General features: G+C 42.8%; 1 protein-coding gene across 11 annotated transcripts in view; it reads left to right on the top strand.

Annotated features, from left to right (window-relative positions):
• Nucleotides 1-27582, top strand: part of SAP130 (Sin3A associated protein 130) — a 91558-nt gene that overhangs the window by 1268 nt on the left and 62708 nt on the right. For 8 of the 11 annotated variants that reach the window (XM_055261467.2, XM_055261465.2, XM_055261472.2 and 5 more), the window contains exons 2-10: nt 523-640; nt 8941-9176; nt 10309-10467; nt 11939-12050; nt 14071-14195; nt 16825-16949; nt 25849-25996; nt 26155-26245; nt 26456-26560. In XM_055261467.2, the coding sequence (XP_055117442.1) occupies nt 529-640; nt 8941-9176; nt 10309-10467; nt 11939-12050; nt 14071-14195; nt 16825-16949; nt 25849-25996; nt 26155-26245; nt 26456-26560 (1213 nt within the window). In that variant the 5' untranslated portion in view covers nt 523-528. The remainder of the gene's footprint in view (nt 1-522; nt 641-8940; nt 9177-10308; nt 10468-11938; nt 12051-14070; nt 14196-16824; nt 16950-25848; nt 25997-26154; nt 26246-26455; nt 26561-27582) is intronic. The other 3 variants (XM_063632110.1, XM_055261468.2, XM_055261464.2) reach the window with 1 other exon arrangement.

Genomic DNA, 27582 nt, shown 5'->3' with positions numbered 1-27582 from the left:
CCGTAAATGGATGCCTTTGCCGAAAAGCACTGGAGAATTCCTTTTGCATCAGGTCTGGATGTAAGATATCCGATCCTTTCTTAGGGCTGGATATCTTCCTCCGAATGTTCCTATGACATACTAATCACAGTTCTGTTCACCTTGTTGTGAGATTTGAGTGTTTCAAAGAGACATGCCATTTTCCATAAAACTTTACACAGAGAAATACACATGCATTGTGGTAATACCTGTCATGTGACTCTTGTACAGGATTCAATGGTGATTTTTTTAGCATAGCAATCCACAAGTATTTATGGAGGGTCATAGTACCCGCCAGCTCCGTATAAACAGTATTGGTAGAAAACTTAGGTAGTTTAGATAATGTCTGCATTTATATTGATCCGAAGTTATTGTTTTTAAATAAATGATGCAGCATTTGCTTTTCCAAGGGACTATCTCATAGGTACTAAAGATGCTTTAATTTCTCAGTATTGATTCAGATCTCAGAATCTAGTAATAACCATATAACTGTATGTACTACAGGTGGAAATGAGTTCTCAACAGTTTCCTCGGTTAGGAGCCCCTTCTACTGGGCTGAGCCAGGCCCCTTCTCAGATTGCAAACAGTGGTTCTGCTGGATTGATAAACCCAGCTGCTACAGGTGAGATATGTAATATTCTAATATATTTCTTCCTACTTTAAGAATATTACCAGTTTTCTAACTTAAAAATTAGCAGATTCCTTCTAGGATTTTAGTAAATTCTTGTTTCTTGAATTTGAAGAAAGGGTATATTACTATTCTAATTTAAACAAGGCTTTTTTTCCTTCCTGTTTTAATCACTTCATTCACATAGAGTACACATGCAACTTACAGCAGAGCGTGCCTGTAAGAACTATTTTTGAAATGCATTAATATATTCTTGTTTAATTAATGTCCAGGAGTATAGCATTAGTGCTGTGAGGGAACCCAGAGGTGTTTAAGGAACAGATCTTGCCTTTTAGGAGTTTATTATCTAGGAAAAGAAGTGGAAAACAAAGGATATGCGGTTTCCCTGTGGTGTCTGTGGGGGATTGTTTCCAGGACCCACCTCAGATACCAAAATCCATGATGCTCCACTTTCTGATGTAAAATGGTATAGTGTTTGCATATTACCTATACCTATCCTCCAGTATATTTTAAATCACCTCTAGATTACTTGTAATACCTACTACAACATAAATGGTATGTAAATAGTTGTTATACTGTATTGCTAAGGGAATAATGACAAGAGAAAAAAGTCTGTATGTGCTTAGTACAGATGCAACCAGGTTTTTTTTCCCCCCTGAATATTTAACATCCAAAGTTGGTTGAATTCACATCAGAGAATCCATGGATACAGAGGGCTGATTGTATACACATAGATAAAACTTGATTTTTAGTCTTACACCCTTTGAGTGGTAGAAATTAGTGGTTCTCAGTGACGGGTGTTTGGGGAGGTGATTTTTCCTCCAGGGGAATACTTGGCAATATCTAAAGACGGTTTGGTTGTCACAACTAAAGAGTACTATTGGCATCTGATAGGTAGAGGTCAGGGATACTGCTTAACATCCTACAAGGTAATGGGAAGCCCCCCACAACAGAGAAGTATCCAGTCCAGTCAGCAGTGCTGAAGTTGAGGAATTCCTTCAAATACTCTTTTTCTCTATGTATTAAGTAAATATATGACATTGCAAAGTGAAATAAATGCTTTTCTATTCCTTTTTCTTCACCACTCGATTCTGATGTTCCTTATGGTAAATGATACCACTGTCTACTCATTGCTCAAACCAGTAGCTGAGGCCTTTTTTTTTTTTACGCAACAGGGTCTCACTCTGTCACTCAAGCGGGAGTACAGTGGGATAATCACAGCTCACTGCAGCCTTGATCTTTTGGGCTGCCCAGCTAATTTTATTTTTTTTAAATTTTTTGAGACAGTGTCACTCTGTGGCCCAGGCTGGAGTGCAGTGGCGCGATCTCAGCTCACTGCAGTCTGTGCCTCCTGGGTTTAAGTGATTCTCATGCTTCAGCCTCTGAGTAGCTGGGATTACAGGCATGCGCTACCATGCCTGGGTAATTTTTTTTTTTTTTTTTTGTATTTTTAGTAGAGACAGGGTTACACCATGTTGGCCAGGCTAATCTCGGACTCCAGACCTCAAGTGATCCACCCTCCTTGGCCTCCCAAAGTGCTGGGATTACAGGCATGAGCCACCACACCCAGCCACATGTTCAGCTAATTTTAAATTTTTTTGTAAAGAGGGGATCTCACAATGTTGCCCGAGCTGGTCTCAAACTCCTGGACTCAAGTAATCCTCCGTTCTCAGCCTCCCAAAGTGTTAGGATCACAGGTATGAGTCACTGTGCTGGGCTGGAGGCATCTTTAATTGCTCTGCGTTTTCTTATGAGCTGTGGCCCTTGTCTAATGTTCCAGCCTCATGTCTCACTATTTAGCCTTCCTCCTGCCAACTTAATTTTTTTTTTCCAATGGAGATGGAGTCTTGCTATGTTGACCAGGCTTGTCTCAAACTCCTGGCCTCGGGGTATCCTCCCGCCTAGGCCTCCCAAAATTCTGGGATTACAGGTGTGAGCCACTTGCGTGGCCGCCAACTTAGTTTTTGTTATAAATTTATTTTAGTTCTCTTTAGACTTGAAGTGACTTTAAGCTACTTTATGACTCCTGCTCGATGGTATCTACTCGTATTTCTAAATAAATGATTTAAAAGTTCCCAATTTCATGACTTTGGGACTTTGCACATTCTTTTCCTTTTGCCATAGTCCTCCTTCTTCCTTTCCATATACTTACTTATTTGGCTAATTCCTTCTTTTTTCAAGTTTCAACTTAGATGTTATTTTCTCTAGAAGAAAATTATTATTATTATTCTTTAGAATAACAAGACTGTCTTCCACAAAAACTCAGGTAGAGGATCTAGAAATAGAACCAGATATATATAGCCAATTGATTTTTGATAAAAGTTCCTAAGTAATTCAATAGGGAAATGATAGTCTTCTTTTTTTTTTTGAAGCGGAGTCTCGCTCTGTCTCCCAGGCTGGAGTGCAGTAGCGTAATCTCGGCTCACTGCAAGCTCCGCCTCCCAGGTTCACGCCGTTCTCCTCCCTCAGCCTCCTGAGTAACTGGGACTACAGGCACCCGTCACCGTGCCCGGCTAATTTTTTGTATTTTTTAGTAGAGATGGTGTTTCACTGTGTTAGCCAGGATGGTCTCAATCTGACCTCTTAATCTGCCCATCTCGGCCTCCCAAAGTGCTGAGATTACAGGCATAAGCCACCGCGCCTGATAGTTTTTTCAGTAAAATGGTGCTGGAAGATCATAACATCTTTATGGGGGAAGAAAGGCTGGGTGTGGTAGGCTCATGCCTGTTACCCCAGCACCATGGGAGGCCAAGGCAGGTGGATCGCTTTGAGCTCAGGAGTTTGAGATAAGCCTGGGCAACCTGGCAAATCCCCGTTTCTAAAACAAATACAAAAATTAGCCGAGGCCAGGCTAATTTTACAGTGGCTCATGCCTGTAATCCTAGCACTTTGGGGGGCTGAGGTGGGCAGATCACCTGAGGGTGGGAGTTCGAGACCAGCTTGGCCAACGTGGTGAAACCTGTCTCTACTAAAAATACAAAAATTAGCTGGGCGTGGTGGTGGGTGCCGGTAATCCCGGCTAATCGGGAGGCTGAGGCAGGACAATCACTTGAACTTGGGAGGCAGAGCTTGCAGTGAGCCAAGATCGTGCCACTGCACTTCAGCCTGGGCAACAGAGCAAGATTCCGTCTCAAAAAAAAAAAAAAAAAAAAAAAAAAATTAGCCGGGTGTGATGGCTCATGCCTATAGTCCCAGCTACTTGAGAGGCTGAGGTGGGAGGATCGCTTGAGCCTGGGAAGCAGAGGTTGCAGTGACCTGAGATGTTACCACTGCACCCTAGCCTGGGTGACGGAGTGAAATCCTGTCTCCAGGGAAAAAAAAAACAAGAACTTATAACGCAGTAGTAAAAAGACAAACAACCTGATTTTTTTTTAAAACGGGAAAATATTTGAGTAGATACAGAAGAGCTAGATAAATCCCAAAGAAGCACATGAGAAGATGCTCACCATTATTAATCCTCAGGGCAGTGCAAATTAAAACCACTGTGAGAAACTACTGCACATCCAGTAGAAAGACTGAAATTACAAAGACTGACAATACCAAGTGTTGGTATGGTTGTGGCACAAATAGAACTCATACTTTATTGTTGGGAATGCAAAATGGCTAGCCACTTCAAGAAACAATTTGGCAGCATCTTATAAAATTAAATATACGCTTACCACACCACTGAGCAATCTCATTCCATAGGTATTTATCAAAGGTAAATGAAAATGTATGTTTATACAAGGACTTATATTCACATGTTCATAGAAACTGTATTCATAATAGCCAAAACAGGGTTCTCACCAAATGTGTATCAGATGGTGACTGGATAAGCAAATTGTTGTGTCTCCATCCGTGCAGTGGAATACTATTTGGCAATAAAAAGGACCAGACTACCAATACACATAACATTATAGCTAACCCTCAGTAACATTACACTAAGGAGAGAATCCAGATACATAGGACTACAGATGGTATGATTGTGTTATATGAAATTCCAGAAAAGACTATGCCATAGTGACAGAAAGCAGATCAGTGGTTTCTGGAGAATATAGGTTGGGGGGAGGGAATTGACTACAAAGGGGTATAAATGAACTTATTGGAGTAACAGGAAATGATCTGTATCATGATTGTGTTATACCGCTGTATACTTTTGCGAACATTTATCTAATATTACACAAAGAATTAGTGAATTTTATATGTAAATTGTACCTCAGTAAAGCTAATTGATTAAAATGGACAAAAACAAGCACGTCACTAAAGAAGATATATGTGAATGGGCTGGGATCACATAAAAAGATGTTCAATATTACTAGTCATCATGGAAATGCTAATTAAAACTACAGTGAGACACACACTACAACCCACTAGAATGGCTGTATATCAAGCATGAGTAAGGAAGAGAAGCAGCTGGAACTCTTGTATACTCTAATGGGAACAGACAATGCTACAACCACTTTGGAAATGACTTCGGCAAAGTTAAACATATACTTACCATTTGACCCAACCATTCTGCTCCTTGGTGTTACTGAGGATATTTGTAAAAAAATTATTGAACTTTTCTTGTAAACCAGTGGTGTTATTCTATGTGATTTATTCCCCAATAAAGAGGTTTTATAGATCAAAATTTTTAAAATTCTGAATGACCTGGGAGAAAAGTCAATATATAGTGAAAAAGAAAGTGTATATCAGTCTTTTCTTTCCTCTCTGTTTTTTTGTTTTTTGGTTTTTTTTTGTTTTTTGTTTTTTTTTTTTTTGAGATGGAGTCTCGCTCTTTTGCCCAGGCTGGAGTGCAGTGGCGCGATGTCGGCTCACTGCAACTTCCACCTTCCAGGTTCCAGCAATTCTGCTGCCTCAGCCTCCCCAGTATCTGGGACTATAGGCGCCCGCCACCATGCCCGGCTAATTTTGTATTTTTAGTAGAGACAGGGTTTCACCATATTGGCCAGGCTGGTCTCAAACTCCTAACCTTGTGATCCGCCCACCTTGGCCTCCCAAAGTGCTGGGATTACAGGCTTGAGCCACCGCGCCCAGCCACATCAGTCTTTTCATCCAGCACTTGTACTTTTAGAAATTTTTTCCTGAAGAGATCACTGGACAAGATTGTTGATAAAAGCAAAAATTTGGAAATAACCTAAAAGCCCATCAATGATACAGTGATTTTAAAAGCTATAGTACATCTATACGATAGAATCCCATTTCACTTTTTTTTTTTTTTTTTTTTTTTTTTTTTTTTTTTTTTTTTGAGACAGAGTCTTGCTTCGTTGCCCAGGCTGGAGTGCACAGTCTTGGCTCGCTGCAACCTCTGCCTCCTGGGTTCAAGCGATTCTTCCGCCGCAGCCTCCCGAGTAGGTGGGATTACAGGCAACCGCCATCATGCCCGGCTAATTTTTGTATTTTTGTGGAGACGGGGTTTCACCATGTTGGATGATGGTCTTGAACTCCTGACCTCAGGTGATCTACCTGCCTCAGCCTCCCAAAGTGCTGGGATTATAGGCGTGAGCCACTGTGCCCGGCCCCATTTCACCTTTAAAAAATCATGCAGTATTCTCTACTCAGTAGTTCCACTCCTAGGTATATGTTGAGTAGAAGTGATACATATGTTCACCAAAAGACATGTACAAGAACATTACTAGCACTATTCAAAATAGGAAAAAACTGAAAACTAAAGTGCCTCTGAAGAGTCAAATGGATAATTTGTACGTTACTCATGTGTCGTACTATATACGGCATTGAGAATGAAAGATCTACAGCTGTGTACACTAATGTGGATGAATCTCATACCTGTAAGTGAAAAAGGCAAAGCACAATAGGGTGTATTTGTTATGAGTCTGTTTATGTAAAGTTCAAAAACAGACAATACTAATCTATAGTGTTACAAGGTAGAAGATTGATTTCCTTGGGAGGATAGTGGCTAGAATAGGGCCAAACTAATTTGGGTCTCTGGGGGACGAATAATGTTTTCTATCTTGAGCTGGGTGCTATTTACTCAGGTTTATTCAGTTTATGAAAGTCCATTGAGCTGCACAGCTAACATTTGTTCACTTATCTTTATGAAAATCATACTTCAAGGAAAAAAAGTCAAATGAATAAAAACCCAAAATTTAAGAGGCGAGAACTGTCACCAAAACTTTAAGTGTTGGTGCATTTGTGGGGTAAGTTTGGGGGCAACATTACTTTGTTTATGGTACTCCAAATAATTTAAATTCTCTACATAAGTAAATGTTATCTTTATGCTCAGAGAAAATATTATTTTGGAAAAGTTATAGACAAATATGAGTTAGTATTTTCACAGGCTCTTCCTTTATTACATTAGTATTGTTCTCTTGATTTTTTTCCACTTAGTTTTTTTTTTTTTTGACACTGAGTCTTGCTCTTGTCCCCCAGGCTGGAGTGCAGCGGCAGGATCTCCCAACCTCTGCCTCCTGGGCTCAAGCAATTCTCTGGCCTCAGCCTCCTGAGTATCTGGGATTACAGGTGTGCACCATCACACCTGGCTATTTTTTGTATTTTTAGTAGACACAGGGTTTCACCATGTTGGCCAGGCTGATCTCGAACTCCTGACCTCAAGTGATCTCCCTGCCTTGGCCTCCCAAAGTGCTGGGATTACAGGCATGAGCCACCACGCCCGGCCTCCACTGAATTTTTAAATACTTAATTTTTAAATAGGCCAGGTGCAGTGGCCCACACCTGTAATCTCAGCACTTTGGGATGCCAGAGGTGAGAGGAACACTTGATCCCAGGTATTCAAGACCAGACCAGGCAACATAGTGGAACTCTGTCTTCATAAAAAAATAAAAGAATTAGCCAGGCGTGGTGGCGTGCACCTGTAGTCTTAGCTGCTTGGGCAGCTGAAGCAGAGGATCACTTGAGTCCAGGAGTTTGAAGCTGCAGTGAGCTGATATCCTGCCACTGCGTTACAGCCTGGAAGACAGAGCAAGACTTTGTCTCAAAAAAAATTTTTTTTTAATTAAAAAAAAAATTTAAATAGATTATGTTTTCTGGTAGTCCAAAACACCAAAAGAAAAAGAGCGCACAGTGGAAAATATCTCTCCTATCTCTGTCCCTCAGTTTTGAAAAATTGTATGTTCTTAAAGTTAGGAACTGTACTTAAAATATCTTTTTTTTTTTTCTTTTTTTTGAGACGGAGCCTCACTCTGTTACCCAGGCAGGAGTGCAGTGGCGCAATCTCAGCTCACTGCAACCTCCCATCTCCTGGGTTTAAGTGATTCTCCTGCCTCATCTTCCCTAGTAGCTGAGATTATAGGTGTGTACCACCATGCCCGGCTAATTTTTTTGTATTTTTAGTAGAGACAGGGTTTCACCATGTTGGTCAGGCTGGTCTGGAACTCCTGACCTCAAATGATCGGCCTGCCTTGGCTTCCCAAAGTGCTAGGATTACAGGCGTGAGCTGCTGTGCTCAATCCCCCACCACCTTTTTTTTTTTTTTTTTTTTTTTTTGAGACAGAGTCTCACTGTGTCATCCAAGCTGGAGTGCAGTGGCACAATCATGGCTAGGCTCACTGCAGCCTTGACCTCCCAGGGTTAAGTGAGCCTCCTCCCTTTGCCTCCAATATAGCTGGGATTACGGGTGCATGCCACCATGCCCATTTAATTTTTAAATTTTTTACAGAGATGGAGTCTTACTGTGTTGCCAAGGCTGGTCTTGAACTCCTGGGTTCAAGGGATCTGCTTGGCCTCTCAAAATGCTAGGATTGCAGGTGCAAGCCACTGCACCAGCCATACTGGTTTTTTTTGTTTTTTTTTTTTTGGAGACAGTCTTCTCTCTCGCCCAGGCTAGAGTGCAGTGACGCAATCTTGGCTCACTGCAACCTCCGCCTTTTGGGCTCAGGCAATCCTCCCACCTTAGCCTCCCAAGTAGCTGGGATTACAAAAAGTGGTTTTTGTTTTTGTTTTGTATTTTTAGTAGAGAGAGGGTTTTGCCATGTTGGCCAGCATAAAATATCTTTTTAATGTCAGGCTTTTATAACTTTTTCAGAGGATGTTTGAAATGAAATTGTCTTACATCCTATATTGTACTTTTAACTATTTCGGCTCATTTTAGATGATTTTCAGGTAGTTTATTCATAAGGCTACAATATCCAGAATAAATTCTATATTTCACAGTTGTAGCTCTTTTGTCTGATGTCCGTCAGGAGAATCCAGTGCCCACATTGACCTTGTTAAGAAAACACAAGGAAATGGCCACTTTGTCAATCCTGAGATTTAACTTCAGGTGCCACTCTTGTCTGTGCTGCTATCTTACACTGGGAGACTGTGACATACTGTCTCACTCTTAATGTCTTTACTAGTCAATGATGAATCTGGTCGAGATTCTGAAGTCAGTGCCAGGGAGCACATGAGTTCCAGCAGCTCCCTCCAGTCCCGGGAGGAGAAGCAAGAGCCTGTTGTGGTAAGGCCCTATCCACAGGTGCAGATGTTGTCGACACACCATGCTGTCGCATCAGCCACACCTGTTGCAGTGACAGCCCCGCCAGCACACCTGACGCCAGCAGTGCCACTTTCATTTTCGGAGGGACTTATGAAGGTAATGGAGAGGGTTAAAACTTCACACCGAACCAGAGCTCAAGACTGGCTGTTTGTAACAATTTGTACAAAATCTTAAGCTGTATCTTAGGATCATATTTCATTTTTTCTTTATGACCTATGAGTTCAGCTCCTTTGTGTAACTCAGCCCTGATTTTCTGCAGTGCCTTGTCTTGTGCTGCTAGGCAGTTGGCATCATAGGATCTTTGCTGTTATCCATTTTGGTATTGATATTATTCAACTTATGGGCATGTTAAGTTAGATATAATCTTAAAGGGACCCTCTTTTTTTTTTTTTAAGCCAGTCAGATTTAGCAGTGGGGGCTTAATGACACTAATGTTTTGTTTTTGTTTTTGTTTGAGATGGAGTCTTTCTCTGTCATCCAGGCTGGAGTGCAGTGGTGCGATCTCAGCTCACTGCAACTTCCACCTCCAAGGTTCAAGCAGTTCTCCAGCCTCAGCCTCCCAAGTAGCTGGGATTACAGGCGCACGTCACCATGCCTGGCTAATTTTTGTATTTTTAGTAGAGATGGGGTTTCACCATGTTGGCCAGGCTGGTCTCAAACTCCTGACCTCAGGTGATCTGCCTGCCTTAGCTTCCCAGATTGCTGGGATTACAGTCGTGAGCCACTGTGCCCAGCTGACAGTAATGTTATAAGTTCAGATAACCCAGTACCATGGGACCAAGTGGAGTGGCACTCTTCTTTAAGGTTTGTTTTAATAACTGGTTAATTTAGGGGTTTCTGAGAATATTGCCTGTGTATTACCTTGGGGTTATGTTTCGGTTACTGGGAGTTTTGTTCAATCCACCCAAACTTGGGAGGCAGCATCATGTAGAAGAAAGGGTGTGGGCTGTGAGCCATACAGCTCTGGGCTTTATTCCCAGTTCTACTTCTTACTGTGTGTGTGGCTTTGAGCAAGTCAGTTAGCCTTGCTTTGTATGTTTATTTATCTGTGAAATAGAAATGCTAGTACTTTAATGGAAACACTGTGATGCTAATAGATAAAATGTATAAAGCTTATGGCATCTTTCCTGGCACTTTCCGGGTTCGATTTGTGTACTTTTAATTGTGGATTGAAACGCATCACCAGTATGAGGCCATTGATATGTTTTGTGTGGTTTTCTGTTTGCAGCCGCCCCCGAAGCCCACCATGCCTAGCCGTCCCATTGCTCCTGCTCCACCTTCTACCCTGTCACTTCCCCCCAAGGTTCCAGGGCAGGTTACCGTTACCATGGAGAGTAGCATCCCTCAAGCTTCAGCCATTCCTGTGGCAACAATCAGTGGACAGCAGGTTTTTCCTTCCTTTTAATTTGCTGATTTTCGAACTGAAATGCCAAACTGTTGATCATGATTTATTGAATGCTAGCAGTACATTAGGCACGGTAATAAAAAAAGATTAAACAGTCACTGATACCTGCAAGTGAAGATAGTAGGTTTGAGAGAGAAGGATAACTGTAAAGGGAGTAGAAGCCAGTATCCATAGTGGCTATTTAGTCAGAATTTATTGAGTAGCTACTAGATGCTCGATTCAACCCTCAGTGTGATACATAAATCTAGATGAAACAGTCTATGTCCTTGAGGAGTCTGGAGTCTGGTTCGTGTTTGGTTTTAGTGTCAAGAACCTCCTCCCGGGGGTAGGCAGTGCTGCTCTGTGGTTTCTCTGAGGAGAGCAGATGTGCATCTCTTGGGATAGGTTACCTCAAGCAGCTCTCTAGTTGCAAACTTTTTTTTTTTCTTTTTTTTTTGAGACAGAATCTCACGGTGTCACCCAGGCTGGAGTGCAGTGGTGCAATCTTGGCTCACTGCAACCTCCACCTCCCGTGTTCAAGCGATTCTCTTGCCTCAGCCTCCTGAGTAGCTGGGATTACAAGTGTGCGCCACCACGCCCAGCTAATTTTTTTATTTTAATAGAGATGGGGTTTTACCATGTTGGCCAGGCTGGTCTCCAACTCCTGACCTCAAATGATCCACCCGCCTCGGCCGCCCAAAGTGCTGGGATTACAGGCATGAGCCACCGCACCCAGCCTTAGTTGCGAACATTTATTTTGAAGTCTTCTGTTTTAAGGTTTTTTTGTGAAATTTTGCAATCCTACTCTGCTGTGTACTTGATTAATTGTTTTACATTTTTTACCTGGAGAAAAAACTAAAAACTTTCCCTTCACATTTTCAAGAAAAATTTATATCCCAAAGAGGTGTACTGTGTTTTTTCCTTTTGTCATACTGCTGAGTACTCTCAGAAGTACCAGAACCCTTAGCTGAGAAGCCCTGACCTCTGTGGTTTGGGAGAATGTAAGGGACATTTCAGGGTTGAACTGAAGAACTGGTAGGGGAGCACCTGTTGGATACTAACTGACATTTACTTAGAAATGACAAAGCTTAAAGAATGGATGGATGCAGTGGTATGTAAAGGAAATAGTGAGAATGGGAAAAAAAATAAGCATTTGGCCAGGACAGAGAAAACAAGTGTGAAAGGTAATATTACAGATGAGAGTTTCTAAACGTAGATATGAAAGCATATTATCTGTTATTATGTGGGCCTGCAGCAGTTGTGGGGTCCTCATACTTCTCACATGCCTGTTAGCACCATTCATAGTACGGTATGGCATTAAAAGTAGCTCAAGCTGAATGTCCTTAGCCCTTTCCCTTGGGATACTCGCTATCTAAAAGAAACAACCTGACCCACATTTGGAGGCAGGTGACTTCCTAAAGGCAATGGCTAAGACCAAACATGTAAAAATAACGTTCTATCCTCTTTCTTTCAGGGCCATCCTAGTAACCTGCATCACATCATGACTACAAATGTGCAAATGTCTATCATCCGCAGCAATGCTCCTGGGCCCCCTCTTCACATTGGAGCTTCTCATTTACCTCGAGGTAACGACTTGCAAGTTTTGTTCAAACTCTCAAAATGCAGTAGTAGATACACGTTTGGTAAAATATATAACATAGAATGTATCTAGAATCAGCTTGTTAAAGTTTCAGGACAACAGTCTGCAGAACCGTGAACCAAATAAATAAAAGAAAAAAAGGCCAGGTGCTGTGGTTCATGTCTATAAACCCAACACTTTGGGAGGCTGAGGTGGTAGGTTCGCTTGAGTCCAGGAATTTGAGACCAGCCTGGGCAACATGGCAAAACCCTGTCTCTACAAAAATACAAAAAATTAGCCAGGTGTGGTGGCATGCGTCTGTAGTCCCAGCTACTGAGGAGGCTGAGATGGGAGGATGGCACTCAGGAGGCTGAGATGGGAGGATGGCACTCAGGAGGCTGAGATGGGAGGGTGGCACTCAGGAGGCTGAGATGGGAGGTTGGCACTCAGGAGGCTGAGATGGGAGGATGGCACTCGAGGCTGAGATGGGAGGATGGCACTCAGGAGGCTGAGATGGGAGGTTGGCACTCAGGAGGCTGAGATGGGAGGATGGCACTCGAGGCTGAGATGGGAGGGTGGCACTCAGGAGGCTGAGATGGGAGGTTGGCACTCAGGAGGCTGAGATGGGAGGATGGCACTCGAGGCTGAGATGGGAGGATGGCACTCAGGAGGCTGAGATGGGAGGTTGGCACTCAGGAGGCTGAGATGGGAGGATGGCACTCAGGAGGCTGAGATGGGAGGGTGGCACTCAGGAGGCTGAGATGGGAGGTTGGCACTCAGGAGGCTGAGATGGGAGGATGGCACTCGAGGCTGAGATGGCAGGATGGCACTCAAGAGGCTGAGATGGGAGGATGGCTTGAGCCCAGGAGGCAGAGGTTGAAATGAGTTGAGATTGCGCTGCTGCACTCCAGCCTGGGCGACAGAGCGAGAACCTGTCTCAAGAAAAAGAAAAAAAAAAATTGCAAGACAGTAGAAATAAACTTAGAGCAATCCATGTTTTTAGCATGGATTAATATGTGCTTATTATAGTTGTATTACAAGTGTGTATACTTATGCAATTAAAATGTTTAATATGGTCTAAAATTGTCCTTTGTATTGAGGAACTGCCCAAGCTTTGATAATGTCAACATGGTCTTTATTATTAGACTGCTTATCTGCAACATGGTCTTCATTTTTAATACGTAAGTCACAAATATTAATACTGAATATTTTTAAAGTTCAATGATGATCTTTACTCAGTTTTTTAACTTACGTAACAATAAAATGATGATGATGATAATTATTTTTTGAGACGGGGTCTCACTGTGTTACCCAGGCTGGTCTCAGATTTCTTGGGCACAAGTGATCTTCCCACTTTAGCCTCCTGAGTGGCTGGGACTACCACACTGGCTAAGATTAATTTATTTTTACACTTAAGTTCTAATAGGTTGTGAGGTAATAAATTAAATGAGTTTTGACTAGAAATTTTTACCTTTTGTTGGAGACTGTACAACAGTTGGAGATTGTTGGCAAAATCAAGTTAGCAAACGCAAGACCAGGTTTGCTTGGTTATAGCATAACTCAGCGGTTCTCCAAATGTGGTTCACAGGCCCTTATGGGGGTCTGCAGGGTGAAAAGTGCACGGTTAGGGTAAAGGTTAGGGTTCATAATGTGTCCCTTTCGCAATGTTGACATCTGCTCTAATGGAACGAAGACTGGAAGGCAAAGTGCCCGAGCCCTCATCAGAGCTGAGGCAGTGGCATCACACTGCTGTTCCCTGTGTGCTTTACCACTGTGCACACTTGCAGTTAACAGAAACAAAAAACAGCAGCTAGTTTCACTTAAGGTTGTCTGTGAAGAGGCAATATAAATTATTATTAAATCTCTTGAATACACATTTTCTTTGTTTTCCCTGTGATGAAATGGGAAGTATACATACCATACTTCAGCTCAATACTGACATGCTATCTGAGTTTTAGGAAACATACTGATTATTTTCCTAGGGAATATAACTAGAATAAATATAATAAACACTTTTTTTTTTTCAGGTGCAGCTGCTGCTGCTGTGATGTCCAGTTCTAAAGTAACCACAGTCCTGAGGCCGACCTCACAGCTGCCAAATGCTGCTACTGCTCAGCCAGCAGTACAGCACATCATTCACCAACCAATCCAGGCACGTCGGAGCCTGGGGTGCATTAAGGGCCTCATTGGAGTTACTCACTCTGCCAGGCACCAGGGACTTTCCATCTAGTTGCCAAGACATAGGGAAGTTTGAAAGATGCACAGTGTCATGTGGCAAGCTGTAAGAATGCAGAGGAGAGATGGTGGGAAGCCTTCCTGTTGGAAAGGCTGTGCTAATGAGGAATCAGAGAAGTGAAGAGGAAGTGAAGGGGGAAATGGACAGTGGCAAGGAAGGGAGTGATGGTTGTAGACAGCAGTTAGTAAAGGCTAGCTAGGATTGAGGGATTTTAATTTGGATTGGGGGGATCTGTGGACTCCTAAAAGTTATGCATATATCTATGTATGTTCCAAGAACATGGTCCATGCCATTCAGTTTTTTTTTTTTTTTAAGGAAATCTATGACCTCATTACTACTGAAGTATAATATATTTACAGGAAATATAGTATCTATAAATTGGGTTCTCTAGGATATGGAGTATAAACTAGACTTTATATACAGTAAAGAGCCACTGCGTTTTTTTGTTTGTTTGTTTTTGCTTTTGGAGACAGAGTCTCACTCTGTTGCCCAGGCTGAAGTGCAGTGGTGTGGTCCCAGCTCACTGCAACCTCCTCTTCCTGGGTTCAAGCGATTCTCCTGCCTCAGCCTCCCAAGTACTTGGGACTACAGGCGTGCACCACCATGCCCGGCTAATTTTTATGCTTTTAGTAGAGACAGAGTTTCACCCTGTTGGCCAGGCTGGTCTCGAACTCCTGACCTCAAGTGATCTGCCTGCCTCGGCCTCCTAAAGTGCTAAGATTACAGGCGTGAGCCACTGTGCCCGGCCAAAAATCATTTTTGTCTTTTTAACACAATGGCTCTGTGTATCATTGAAGTAATACTGTTGAAAGATGAGATTAGGCCAGGCGCAGTGGCTCACACCTGCAATTCCCAGCATTTTGGGAGGCCAAGGCGGGCGGATTGTCTGAGATTAGGAGTTTGAAACCATCTTGGGCAACATGGTGAAACCCTGTCTCTACTAAAATGCCAAAAAATTAGCTGGGCATGGTGGCGCGCGCCTGTAATCCCAGCTACCTGGGAGGCTGAGGTGGGAGAATCACTTGAGTCCGAGAGGCAGAGGTTGCAGTGAGCCAAGATCGTGCCAGTGCACTCTAGCTGGGGCGACAGTGAGACTCCATCTCACAAAAAAATAAGAAAGATAAGATTAATCTAGCCGAATCACATACAGGAGGTCTGTCCCCTTAAGCACTTTCAGGGGATAGACAGATGTATGAAACAACTGGGTTTAAGATAATAAGGAAGAGTCTTGATTATGATACTGGGTAGTATCTGTCTAGCCTACAGCTTTCAAGATAAAATACTTTTCTGGCCAAGAAAACAGAGTCAGAGGAATATTAGGCCTCTGGTAGTATATGTGATACATCTGAAGGGATAGAGGAAGACGAGAACCAAGACAAGGAGCTCCCAAGTGAGGAAGCTGGTGCTGTAGCCCTAGTGTGAGACACGCACCTGCATATGGTAGGAGCGGCAGGTGAAAGGGCTGCAGATGAAAAGCAAGGATGAGGAATGGGCAGAGATCGGCCATTTAGATGCATGTTTCAGGGTTAAGAGCAAGGGAAGAATCAGAACTCAGATGTTTCGAAGAATAATGGTGGGTACGTGGATGAAGCCCAGTGTGGAACTTATTTTTCAGAGGAAGATTTCACACATAAGTGTGATAAGGGTACTCTGTCCACGTGAAAACATCCAGAAAGCATGTGGGCACCCTGAACAATTACCTAGAAAAGAATACTGTTACCTTGAGTTGCCCTTGTACTCACTAACGTAGATGGCCTGAGAGCCAACAGCTCTATTCAGCAGCTGAGTAGGCCCTCTGTGGAGGTGCTGGGTTGGATGGCAGCATAAAATGTCTACACCAGGACCAACAACAGATCTGTGGCAACTCTAGATTGAAGGGTGAGATCCCAGTGGTACCAATAGTAGGGCAGAATTTTGACTCCAATCACATTTGCACAGGAGGGACTCATGTACTGTTCAATCAAAATGGGATTTTTTTTTTTTTCAAACACTTCTCAATGTTATCTTAATAAGGGATTTTTTTTTTATAATTCTGACTCTTAGTCTTTTTTTTTTTTTTTAATTTCTATTTTTTCAAGACGGAGTTTCGCTCTTGTTGCTCAAGCTGGGGTGCAATGGTGCGGTCTTGGCTCACTGCAACCTCTGCCTCCCAGGTTCAAGCAATTCTCCTGCCTCAACCTCCTGAGTAGCTGGGATTACAGGCGCGTGCCACCACACCCGGCTAATTTTTTTTGTATTTTTAGTCGAGACAGGGTTTTACTGTGTTAGCCAGGCTGGTCTTTAACTCCTGACCTCAGTTGATCTGCCCACCTCAGCCTCCCAAAGTGCTGGGAATTACAGGTGTGAGCCACTGCTCCTGGCCTGGCTCTTGGTATTATAACAACCTATCTGAAAAGAGAATTCCTTAATTGGAATGGTGAGAATTTATTTTTACTTGGGCAGAAACATACTTATCTGTAGGCTCAAGTTTCAAATTACACATTTAATATTTGGCTTCCTATATTTTATTTTTCTTTTAAATGAACTGTTTTTTCTCTTTTGGTAGTCTCGGCCACCTGTGACCACCTCCAATGCCATCCCTCCTGCTGTGGTAGCAACTGTCTCAGCCACCAGAGCTCAGTCTCCAGTCATCACTACGACAGCAGCACATGCTACTGATTCAGCACTTAGGTATACACGGGGAGTATGACGTTTGAACCTTCCTGCCATCCTCCTCCTTCACTCTTTTTTCTTTCATTACTTCATTTAAGTAAATATTTATTAAGTGGCTTTTTTTTTTTTATCATGAGCTATGTAGTGTTCTAAATCTTGGGGCTAAAGCTGTGAACAAAGAAATTCCTGCCCTCGAAGAGCTTCTGTTTTTATGGGCTGGAGACACAATAAATATGTAGCTTTTTAGATGGTGAAAAGTGCTTTGGAAAAAAATAAGGGTAAAGGGATTGGGAGTGACAGGGTGGGTGGCGCGGGGGGCTTACAGTTTCATGTAATGTGGTCGGAGAGGGCTTTGTTGATAAGAATACATTTCAGTAGAAAATGACAAGATACAATGAAGTGAGTGAGCTATATGATTATCTGAGAGAAGAGTTTTCTAGGCAGTGGGAACAGTAAGTGCAAAGGCTCTGAGACAGGGTTGTGTTTGCCACTTATAAGGACCACCAATGAGGCCAAGGTGGCAAGAGTTAGTTTTGGGGAGGTAGCAGGGTCTCCAGATCACATAGGCCCTTAGGAGCCACACTAAGGATGTGGACTCGGCTGGGGCATGATGGAAAGCCTTAGTGGAGTTTTTAAGCAGAGCGATGCAATGATCTGAAGTTTCAGTTGGTTCAGCCTGGTTGCTGGATAGAATAGGCTCTGGAGAGGCCAAGTTAGAAGCAGAGGTTGTGTAGAAGGGTATAGCCGGCATGTAGGAGAGATGAAGATGGATGTAGAAAGACACGATTAGATTCTGGGTAGATTATTATTATTTTTTGGAGACAGGGTCTCGCTCTGTCGCCCAGGCTCGAGTATAGTGGCACAATCATGGCTCACTGCAGCTTCAAACTCTCAGGCTCAAGTGATTCTCTTGCCTCAGCCTCCCAAGTAGCTGGAACTCCAGATACACACCACCATGCCTAACTTTTTTTATTTTCTTGTAGAGACAGGTTCTCACTTTGTTGCCCAGGTTGGTCTTGAACTCCTGGGCTCAAGTGATCCTCCTGTCGCCCTAAGTGCTGGGATTACAGGCATGAGCCACCACGCCTGGCCCTGGGTAGATTTTGAAGGATAGAGTCAAGAAGATTTCTGAGGACTCATTGGGGCAGTGGGTGGGGGTGTGGGAGTGTGAAAGAAGGAGAGGAGTCAGGATTATTTGCCAGTGCTAGTTGACCTGTACACCTAACAGGGTGGAGGAGAATGGGAGATTTGGGAAAGGAGTTTTATACTTTGATTTTAGGCATTTTAAGGTTGTGATGGCAAGATATAATGGCTCGTGCATGTAATCTTAGCACTTTGGGAGGCTGAAGCAGGAGGATCACTGGAGTCCAGAGGTTTGAGACCAGACTGGGCAACATAGGGAGATCCCATCTCTTTAAAAAATAAAAAAGTAGCCAGGCATGGTGGTGTGTACCTATGGTCCCAGCTACATGGGAAGCTGAGGTGGGAGGATGACTTGAGCCCTGGAGGTTGAGTCTATAGTGAGCTGTGATCGTGTCACTGCATTCCAGCTGGGGCAACAGAGCGAGACCCCATCATCTCCACCAAAAAAAAAAAAAAAAATAGGGAAAGAATTTAGGCTAGGTGCAGTGGCTCGTGCCTGTAACCCCAGTGCTTTTGGAGGCCAAGGTGGGAGAATCACTTGAGGCCAGGAATGCAAGACCAGCCTCAGCAACATACCAAGATCCCATTTCAACAAATTAAAAAAAAAAAAAAAATAGATAAGCGTGGCGGCATGTACCTATAGCCCTAGGTACTTGGAGACAGAGGTGGGAGGATCATGTGACCACAGGAGTTTGAGATGACTATGAGCTATGATTGTGCCACTACTCTCTAGCCTGGGCAACAGAGCGAGATCCTGTCTCTAAAAAAAAAGAAGCAAGAAAGATTTGTAGAGCCATACAGGGATAAAGTCTGGTTGATGAGGGATGATCTTAAAGGCTTTTTGTGAGTGACACAATCAGGGATGACATCATGCTGTTTTTCCTCATGATCTCCAAGTCACATTACAGGGAGGTTGGGGAGGGCAGTTGATTCTTGCCATTGGTTATATTGAGGGAAGGGAGCCTTTGGCAATAGTGCAGACAAGAAGGGATTCACTGAATCAAAGCAAGGATAGTAGGTGTGGAGAGAGGAATTGTTAGAAGCTAGCGGGGCACCACTAGGACCTGTCAGCTGGAAGCAGGGCAGAGTGGCAAGGAAGCAAGAGGAATCAGAGATGCCTCTTTGATTTCCTCCTTACTTGACCTAGCAAATGAAAAGGAAAACAAGGGAAGGAAAGCAGGTTTTAGAAAAGCTTGAGCTTTGGGATACTGAGTTTATCTGTGTAACAACCAACTGGCTGTTGTCAGTATGTGGTTGAAGAGATGTCTGTGCTAGAGATAATGGGTTTAGGAGTGATCAATGCGTGGGCCACAATGAAAGCCTTCAGGTGTCTATCCAAGGGTACTAGAGAGTGAGAAGAGGACCTAGAACAGAACTTTGAAGAAAATTATATTTAAATGAACAGCAATACCTGGAACTTATCTTTAGCCATTAGCTGTATTATCTATTTGTGTGACATTAAGCAGGTTTTCAACTCCCCCGATCCTTTGTTCTCTCTTCAATAAAAGGGATTCTTTACTTTGTGGCAGTTATTAATAAATATGTTGCCTGAGGTACAAAGAGACAGAACTACCCAACATAAAATAGACTACTTGTTGTTGCTCATTTTAACTTTATAAAAGTTACTATGTTCAGATGGTATGAGGAAATTCACAAGGTATAAATGGATATACAGTCATCTCTATCTATGGGGTCTTGGCTCCAGGCGCCCCTGCAGATGCTGAAATCCAAGGATGCTCAAGTTCCTTCATACAAAGTAGCATAGTATTTGCATATAACCTACGCACCTCCTCCCATGTATTTTAAATCATCTCCAGGTTACTTAGAGTGCCTGTTATGATGCCTACACATCACTTCATTCATGTGGATTCCATGTAGTACTTGGTGCTCAGCTAATTCAAGTTTTGCTTTTTGGAATTTGGGGAAATTGTTTTCCCCCTTGAATATTTTCAGTCCATGCTTGGTTGAATCCATAGATGTGGCACCTATGGATACTGAGGGCCAACTGTATGATGAAAACTAGGGGTAGGCTTTTTATTTTTAATCGTTTTGTCAAAGTATCTTTTCCATTGTGTTGAATGTTTTAATAAAACCTGGATATTGAATTTTGTTGAATGCATTTTTAGCATTCACTCATATAACACTAGCAATATACTACAAGTAGTGAATTAAACAGACAAAAACCCTAATCAGATGATTTTTCTCTTTATATCTACAATTACAATAAATTCCTAATGTCTAACTTTTTTTGAATTAAGATAGAAATTTTTCAACAGACCAATTTCCTAAGAAGAAATATAAAAAAATTTTAAGTACTATCTCTCACAAAAGCACCAGATCAGCTGGTTTCATAGAATTCTTTTTTGAGACAAGGTCTTGCTCCGCCAGCCAGGTTGGAGAACAGTGGCTCGATCATGGCTCACTGCAGCCTTGACCTTCTAGGCCCAAGTGATCCTTCTACCTCAGCCTCCCAAAGCTGGGACTACGGGCAGATGCCACCATGCACCATGCCTGGCTAATTTTAAAATGTTTTGTAGAGACAGGGTCTCTCTATGTTGCCCAGGCTGGTGTCAAACTCCTGGGCTCAAGCAATCCATCTGCCTCAGCCTCCCAAAGTGCTGGGATTACAACTGTGAGCCACCACACCCAGCCTTGGTTTCATAGAATTCTACCAAACCTTCAAAGGGGCCAGATAAATAGTGATAATGAAATTGATTCAGGTATGGAAAAAAAAGTAAAATTCCAGAAAAATATAAGTCATATCTTAATTTTTCTGCTAAATACATTCAATCTGTCAGTTCTTTGACCCTTGTCTTTTCAGTCATTACTTGGTTGAATGAAATTTATTTTCTATCACTTTCTTCAAAAAGGGCATATTTAAAGCACCAATATTTTGAAAGTTTACATGCTGAGAATCATTTCCCATTTATACTTAGGCAATAGTTTGGCTGATTGAGTGTTTTATTGTTTCTATATTCTTTCCATGATTATTTAGTGGGTAATTTTTCCCCCGTCTTCTAGATCTGGATGTTACTGCACAGAGTCTGTTTGTTTTTTTTTTTTTTTTTAACTGCTTACAAAGGCCTTGGTCTTTTTGCCTCATTGCCTGATTCTTTTTCGTTGAATATCAGCAAATTTAATAGCATTTATTTTGTAATGACCATTATTTATGGTTTTGTTCTAAACATGGTGTGCCTTTTCAATCTGTAGCATAAAACTATTTATTGGCCAGGCGTGGTGGCTCATACCTGTAATCCCAGCACTCTGGGAGGCTGAGGCAGGCAGATCACTTGAGGTCAGGAGTTTGAGACCAGCTTGGCCAACATGGTGAAACCCTGTCTGTCAGCTGGGCATGGGGCTGGACACCTGTAATCCCAGCTACTTGGGAAGCTGAGGCGGGAGAATCGCTTGAACCCTGGAGGCGGAGGTTGCAGTGAGCCAAGATCGCGCCACTGCACTCCAGCCTGGGCAACAGGGCGAGACACCATCTCAAAAAAAAAAAAAAAGAAAAAGAAAAACTATATTTATGAACAGTTTGGTTTTTTTTTTCTTTTGAGACCTAGTCTTGCTCTGTCTTCCAGGCTAGAGTGCAGTGGCGCAGTCTCGGCCCACTGCAGTCTCCACCCCCCGGGTTCAAGCGATTCTCTTGCCTCAGCCTTCCGAGTAGCTGGGATTACAGACACCCACCACCACCCCCGGCTAATTTTTGTATTTTTAGTAGACGGGGGTTTGCCATGTTGGCCAGGCTGGTCTCGAACTCCTGACCTCAGGTGATTTGCCCACCTCAGCCCCCCAGAGTGTTGGGATTACAGGCGATTCCCAAGTGTTGAATCTTTTTGCACTCCTATGTAATTTTTTTAACTGTTCCCTTTAATGTTGCTTTCGTACTCTTCTCCGTCCTTGACTGCATTTTCAGCATTGTCTCTCATGTTCCACTTCTAATTTTGCCTTCATTCTTGAAACTGCTGAGCAGTTGCCTTCTGTTTCTCTATTGAGCTTTGCCCATATATTTTGTCTTCTGTTCTCTCATAATTTCCACTGAGTTCTTATGTCTTTGCTTTGTGTTTCCATTTCATAGAAGCGGTTACTTCATTAAGTTTTTACATTCATGGTACAGTGTTCATCTGCATAGTGAAAGCACTTCTGGTGTGTTTCATTCCACCTTTTGTCTTTTAGCATCTTTAAATAGATCCTGTTTTGGGTCCTTTCTGAGTATTCATCTTGATTGGCTTGGCTTTATTCTGGATCCCCTATTTGTAATTGGTTCTTACTGTAGCCTGGACTATATACTGGGTTTGGATAAATTTTCCAAATGACTCAGTGTCCTGTGTTTGAATTTTGTTGGCCATTACCACTCCTGTCAGTGCAGATAGACCACTTAAAATGGCAAAGCCTCTCTTCCCTAGGTCCCCCGCACACTGTTCCCCACAGATGGGGCTTATCTGTGTCTGTGTGATTCCTGGTTTAACCCTAGATCTTTTGCTTTTTAACCCTTGAAACTGGTCCAAATGCTCCTTCACTGCCAGCTTCATTCCCACTGTTACACAAAAGATTTTGGTTTTCTCTGTCAGTTTGTGCTCATTTTGAAGCATTATACTTCATTACTGGATTTTATCCCCGGAATCATAGCCCCAGAAATTCTCTCTTTAGGCTGGGCAAGGTGGCTCATGTCTGTAATCCTACACTTTGGGAGGCTGAGGCAGGAGGATTGTCTGAGCCCAGGAGTTCAAGACCAGCCTGGGCAACAGTGAGAACATAGTGAGAATCTATCTCTTTAAAAAAAAAAAAAAAAAGGAAAGAAAGCAGTCCTCCCTTCATTGGCTCCTGAGTCCCTGTTTGGTTGTCCCTACCTTTTGCAGTTCTTCTGTCCCGTGGTTTGAGATTTCAGGTGTCTCCTAACTTTGCGAAAGGAGGATACTGTATTTCTCTTTTTTGTTTTCCTTACTATTTCCTTACTATTCTCTGAGAGGAGAAGGAGAAAATACCACACTGGTAGTCTCTGCCTACAATACCCTTGTCCTCCAAATAAGCCAGTCATGCAAGGACCCATCTGACACTGGAGGATAATCACAAGTCCATTTATCATTTAACCCCCGTATTTTCTGTAGATGTCAGATCACCGAATTGGGGCTCTATCCTTGGAGTTGCCTTTCAGGCTGTTAACACACACACACAAAAAAGCTGATCTGTGGGAGAACTACACAGCTGGGTATCCCTAAACTAAAATCCATAATATGCCAAAATCTGAAATTGTTTGAGCACAGACATGACACTCAAAGGAAATGTTCCTTGAAGCATTTCTGCTTTTTGGATTGGGGATGCTGAGTCTGTAAGTATATAATTCCAAAATCTGAAACACTTCTCATCCCAAACGTTTTAGATAAGGTATACTCAATCTGTAATATGGTGATTAAGACAACAGATTAGGGAGCACTTTCTGAATGACCTTACTTACTCCCTCTGACTGTTTTTGGTATGTGTGGGTGAGTCACTATGGACCTGTCGATATTAAATATTCAGACTGAATTTTTTTTGTTGTCGTTTTTGAGACAACGTCTCACTCTGTCACCTAGGCTGAATCACATCTTGACGCCCACCTGTAGTCCCAGGTACTCAGGAGGCTGAGGTAGGAGGAGACCTTGAACCCCAGAAGTCAAGGTTGCAGTGGCGGAATCATAGCTCACTGCAATCTTAACCTCTGTGCTTCAAGCTATCCTCCCGCCTCAGCCTCCTGAGTACCTGGGAGGTATGCCAAGATACCTGGTTAATTGTTTTATTTTTCATAGAGACTGCACCTTGCCATGTTGCTCAGGCTGGTCTCAAATTCCTGGGCTCAAGCAGTCCTCCTGCGTCAGCTCCCAAAGTGCTAGGGCTTACAGGTGTGAGCCACTGCGCCCAGCCTCAAAATGTTTTAATCAAAGTCTCTTTCTTTTGCTCCCAGTGCCCCAAATTGGGCTAGTGAGAACCCCTTTGAGCTGGCTCAAGTGTCTTTTCTTTTTTTTTTTTTTGAGACCCTCTGGTGTCGCCCAGGCTGGAGTGCAGTGGCACAGTCTCAGCTCACTGTAACCTCTGCCTCCCGGGCTCTCAAGTGATCCTCCCGCTTTGGCCTCCCAAGTAGCTGAGACTACAGGTGTGTGCTACCATGCCCAGCTAATTTTTCTATTTTTAGTAGAGGTGGAATTTTGCCATGTTGCCTAGGCCAGTCTTGAACTCCTGGACTCAAGCAATCTGCCTGCCTTGGCCTCCCAAAGTGCTGGGATTACAAGCATGAGCCACTGTACCAGGCCTGGCCCAAGTTTCCTTTTGATGGCTCCTGTTAGCCTTTGAGTGCTTTATTGTTTTTGCTACACAATGTCTCATGCTTTCTCCTGTTTGTTTTTTTTGTTTGTTTGTTTTGTTTTTAGTTTTCAAATAAGCTAATTCTCCTTGGTTCTTTTTAGTGGAGAGTAGTATTTATAACCCAAGTTCTCGGTGTTAGAAGTGTTCATTGTTTCTGGTGTGTCATTGCTTTTGGGCTCTTTCTGGGGACAAAGGTACTCAGTGTAGTAAAGATAGTCATGTCTTTCTGCTGATATTTTCCTCTTTTTTTTAATTTAATTTTATTTATTTTTTCAAGGCAGACTCTTGCTCTGTCACCCCGGCTAGAGTGCAGTGGTACAATCTCGGCTCACTGCAGCCTCTGCCTCCCAGGTTCAAGCGATTCTCCTCCCTCAGCCTCTACTGTGAAGTAACTAACTTCACAATTCTTTTTGTCCTCCAGCTAGATCCCACTAACCAGAGTGGCAATGTGTTTGAATGTCACAGTGATTCTTTTGTATTTTATTTTATTTTATTTTATTGGAGACAGGGTCTCACTCTGTCACCCAGGCTAGAGTGCAGTGGTGTGATCACAGCTCACTTTAGCCTTGGCCTCCCAGGCTTAAGCAGTCCTCCTGCTGGGATTACTGGTGTGAGCTGCCGTGTGTGGCCTCGCCTTGATTTGAATAGCCAACTCTGTTATATTGTCAAATTTTCTTGCCAGTGTTGCCGTTTCAGTAGCTTGCTACCAATTAATTTGGCATTCTCTGTTGATTTCCCTTCCAATCCTGAGGCAGTCATAACTAACTTTTTATCATTTTAGGAGTGTTCTTACATTTGCTAAGGAATGATGTAAAATTAGGGGGAAGGTCCGTGCTTCTAGGGTCGTAGTTTAAGCTGCTGTTAATCCAAATTGTCTCTGATCTTTCTTCAGGAAATTTGTCAAAAACTTATAGCATGTAAATTTATAGTATATTTTCAGATTTATCCACAGAGTTAAGTGCAGTTATTTTATGTTTATTTTTTATGTAGGCAAGGTCTTACTCTGTCCCCCAGGCTGGAGTACAGTGGCACAGTCATCATTCACTGTAACTTTGACTTCCTGGGCACAGGCTTTCCTCCAGCCTTTGTGCCCCCCAAAAGCACTGTGTCTACAGGTGTGAGCCACTGCACCTGACCTGAAGTGCAATTATTATAATGATAATAACTCAAGTTTGTTACGGAGTGTTGATTAACTACATCAAGGATACTGAGAACAACTAAGGGTTAATTTCTTCAGTTTGTGGTACAAATTGATGCCTTTTAAAACGAGACAAACTCAGTGCCCTTTTGCCACATTAGTGTGATTAAAGACCAAGTATTGATTTAACTCTGAACTTCATAGACCTATGAAAAAGTATAACTTGCACGACTGTAACCTAGCAGAAGATTGTAAATGACCTTGCCTGTCTGCATTGTGTCTTTGTTATCTTTTCAGTAGGCCAACTTTGTCTATCCAGCATCCACCATCTGCAGCAATCAGTATTCAGCGTCCTGCCCAGTCACGAGATGTCACAACAAGAATCACACTACCATCTCACCCTGCATTAGGGACGCCAAAACAGCAGCTTCATACAATGGCTCAGGTAAAACCAAAGGTGGAGAACCACCTGTGTATTTTGTTGGGTAAAACCAAAAGTGGGCAAAATGTGCTGAGGGCCTGGTGATACTGAAGGCATTGATTGCGTTTACCCTGGATGCAGTGGATAATGTTCTTATAAGTGTTGTGGGGTTTCCCTCACAGAAAACAATCTTCAGTACTGGCACGCCAGTGGCTGCAGCCACAGTAGCACCTATTTTGGCAACCAACACCATTCCTTCAGCGACCACAGCTGGTAAGTCCATGACCCTCCTCTTCCTTCTACTGGGGAAAAAGGAGGCAAGAGTGGTGGGTTAATTTTTCATTTCTCACCTTCAGTCAGAGAAAAACAACGGGCTAGAAAAATTCTCTTAACTTTTTCCAAGAGATTTCCCAGGTTTTTGAGAATCTGTAACGTGTGCAGAGAAGTTCTTGTTAAAGAATTTCCTTTTTTCCCCTATTTCAGGATCTGTGTCACACACGCAAGCTCCCACAAGTACCATTGTTACCATGACAGTGCCCTCCCATTCCTCCCATGCTACTGCTGTGACCACCTCAAACATCCCAGTCGGTAAGTGGCATGCTGCCTTCGGACAGAAGCTTACCAGGAGTGCTGTAACCCCTCAGACTAGGCCTTCATGGTGATGGCTAGTATTGATTTTTACAATTGTTGATTTCCTTTTTTTTTTTTTCTTTTTCTTTCCTTAAGTCTCACTCTATTGCCCAAGCTGGAGTGCAGTGACGCGATCTCAACTCACTGCAACCTCCACCTCCCAGGTTCAAGCAATTCTCCTGCCTCAGCCTCTCGAGTAGCTGAGACTACAGGCACACACCACCATGCTAATTTTTGGCTAATTTTTTTGTATTTTTAGTAGAGACGGGGTTTCGCTACGTTGGCCAGGCTGGTCTTGAGCTCGTGATCTGCCCGCCTCGGCCTTCCAAAGTGCTGGGATTATAGGCATGAGCCATTGTGCCCGGCCCAATTGTTTATTTTCAAAGCAACACTGAATATGACTTGTAATATTATGTATCATACAGACTTGGCATTGATGGTAGGGGAAAAAGACTATAACAGTTCTTGAGTACTCAAACTTTAGTTTTGACTTCCTTTCTTATCAAACTATACCTTTTATAAAAATAAGCAATACTGACATAGACAAAAACAATAGGAGAAGCAAAGATCTGGAATGGGGAAAACTTGTATACTTTGACAGATTGTTCAGGGAAAGTTTCTCAGTGACACAACAGTGGGAAGAACACCAAAGCTCAAGTGTGTTCCCCAGGTTTTCATCTGAGTGCTGCCCCCTAGTACATCACACCCATCCTAGAATTTCTTCTAGGCTTTCTTTATTCTCTTTCTAAGTATACGTATACTTGGAATTTTTAAAAAATCCCTGAAAAGTTTTTGGCAGTTCAACTTCAGTCATCAAGATCAGGGATTTGCACACTTTCTATAAACATTTTAGGCTTTGCAGACCACGTAGGTGTGTGTCACCACTGCTCAACTCTGTGTCGTGAAAGTAACTGTGGACAGTATGTAAACAGATGGGTGTGACCGTGCGCCAATGAGACTCTGCTTATGGATGGAGAAAT

The sequence above is a fragment of the Symphalangus syndactylus genome, chromosome 22 (assembly GCF_028878055.3).
Source record: "Symphalangus syndactylus isolate Jambi chromosome 22, NHGRI_mSymSyn1-v2.1_pri, whole genome shotgun sequence".
NCBI classification, from domain to species: Eukaryota; Metazoa; Chordata; class Mammalia; order Primates; family Hylobatidae; genus Symphalangus; species Symphalangus syndactylus.
This window is presented reverse-complemented; position numbering and strand designations above follow the sequence as displayed.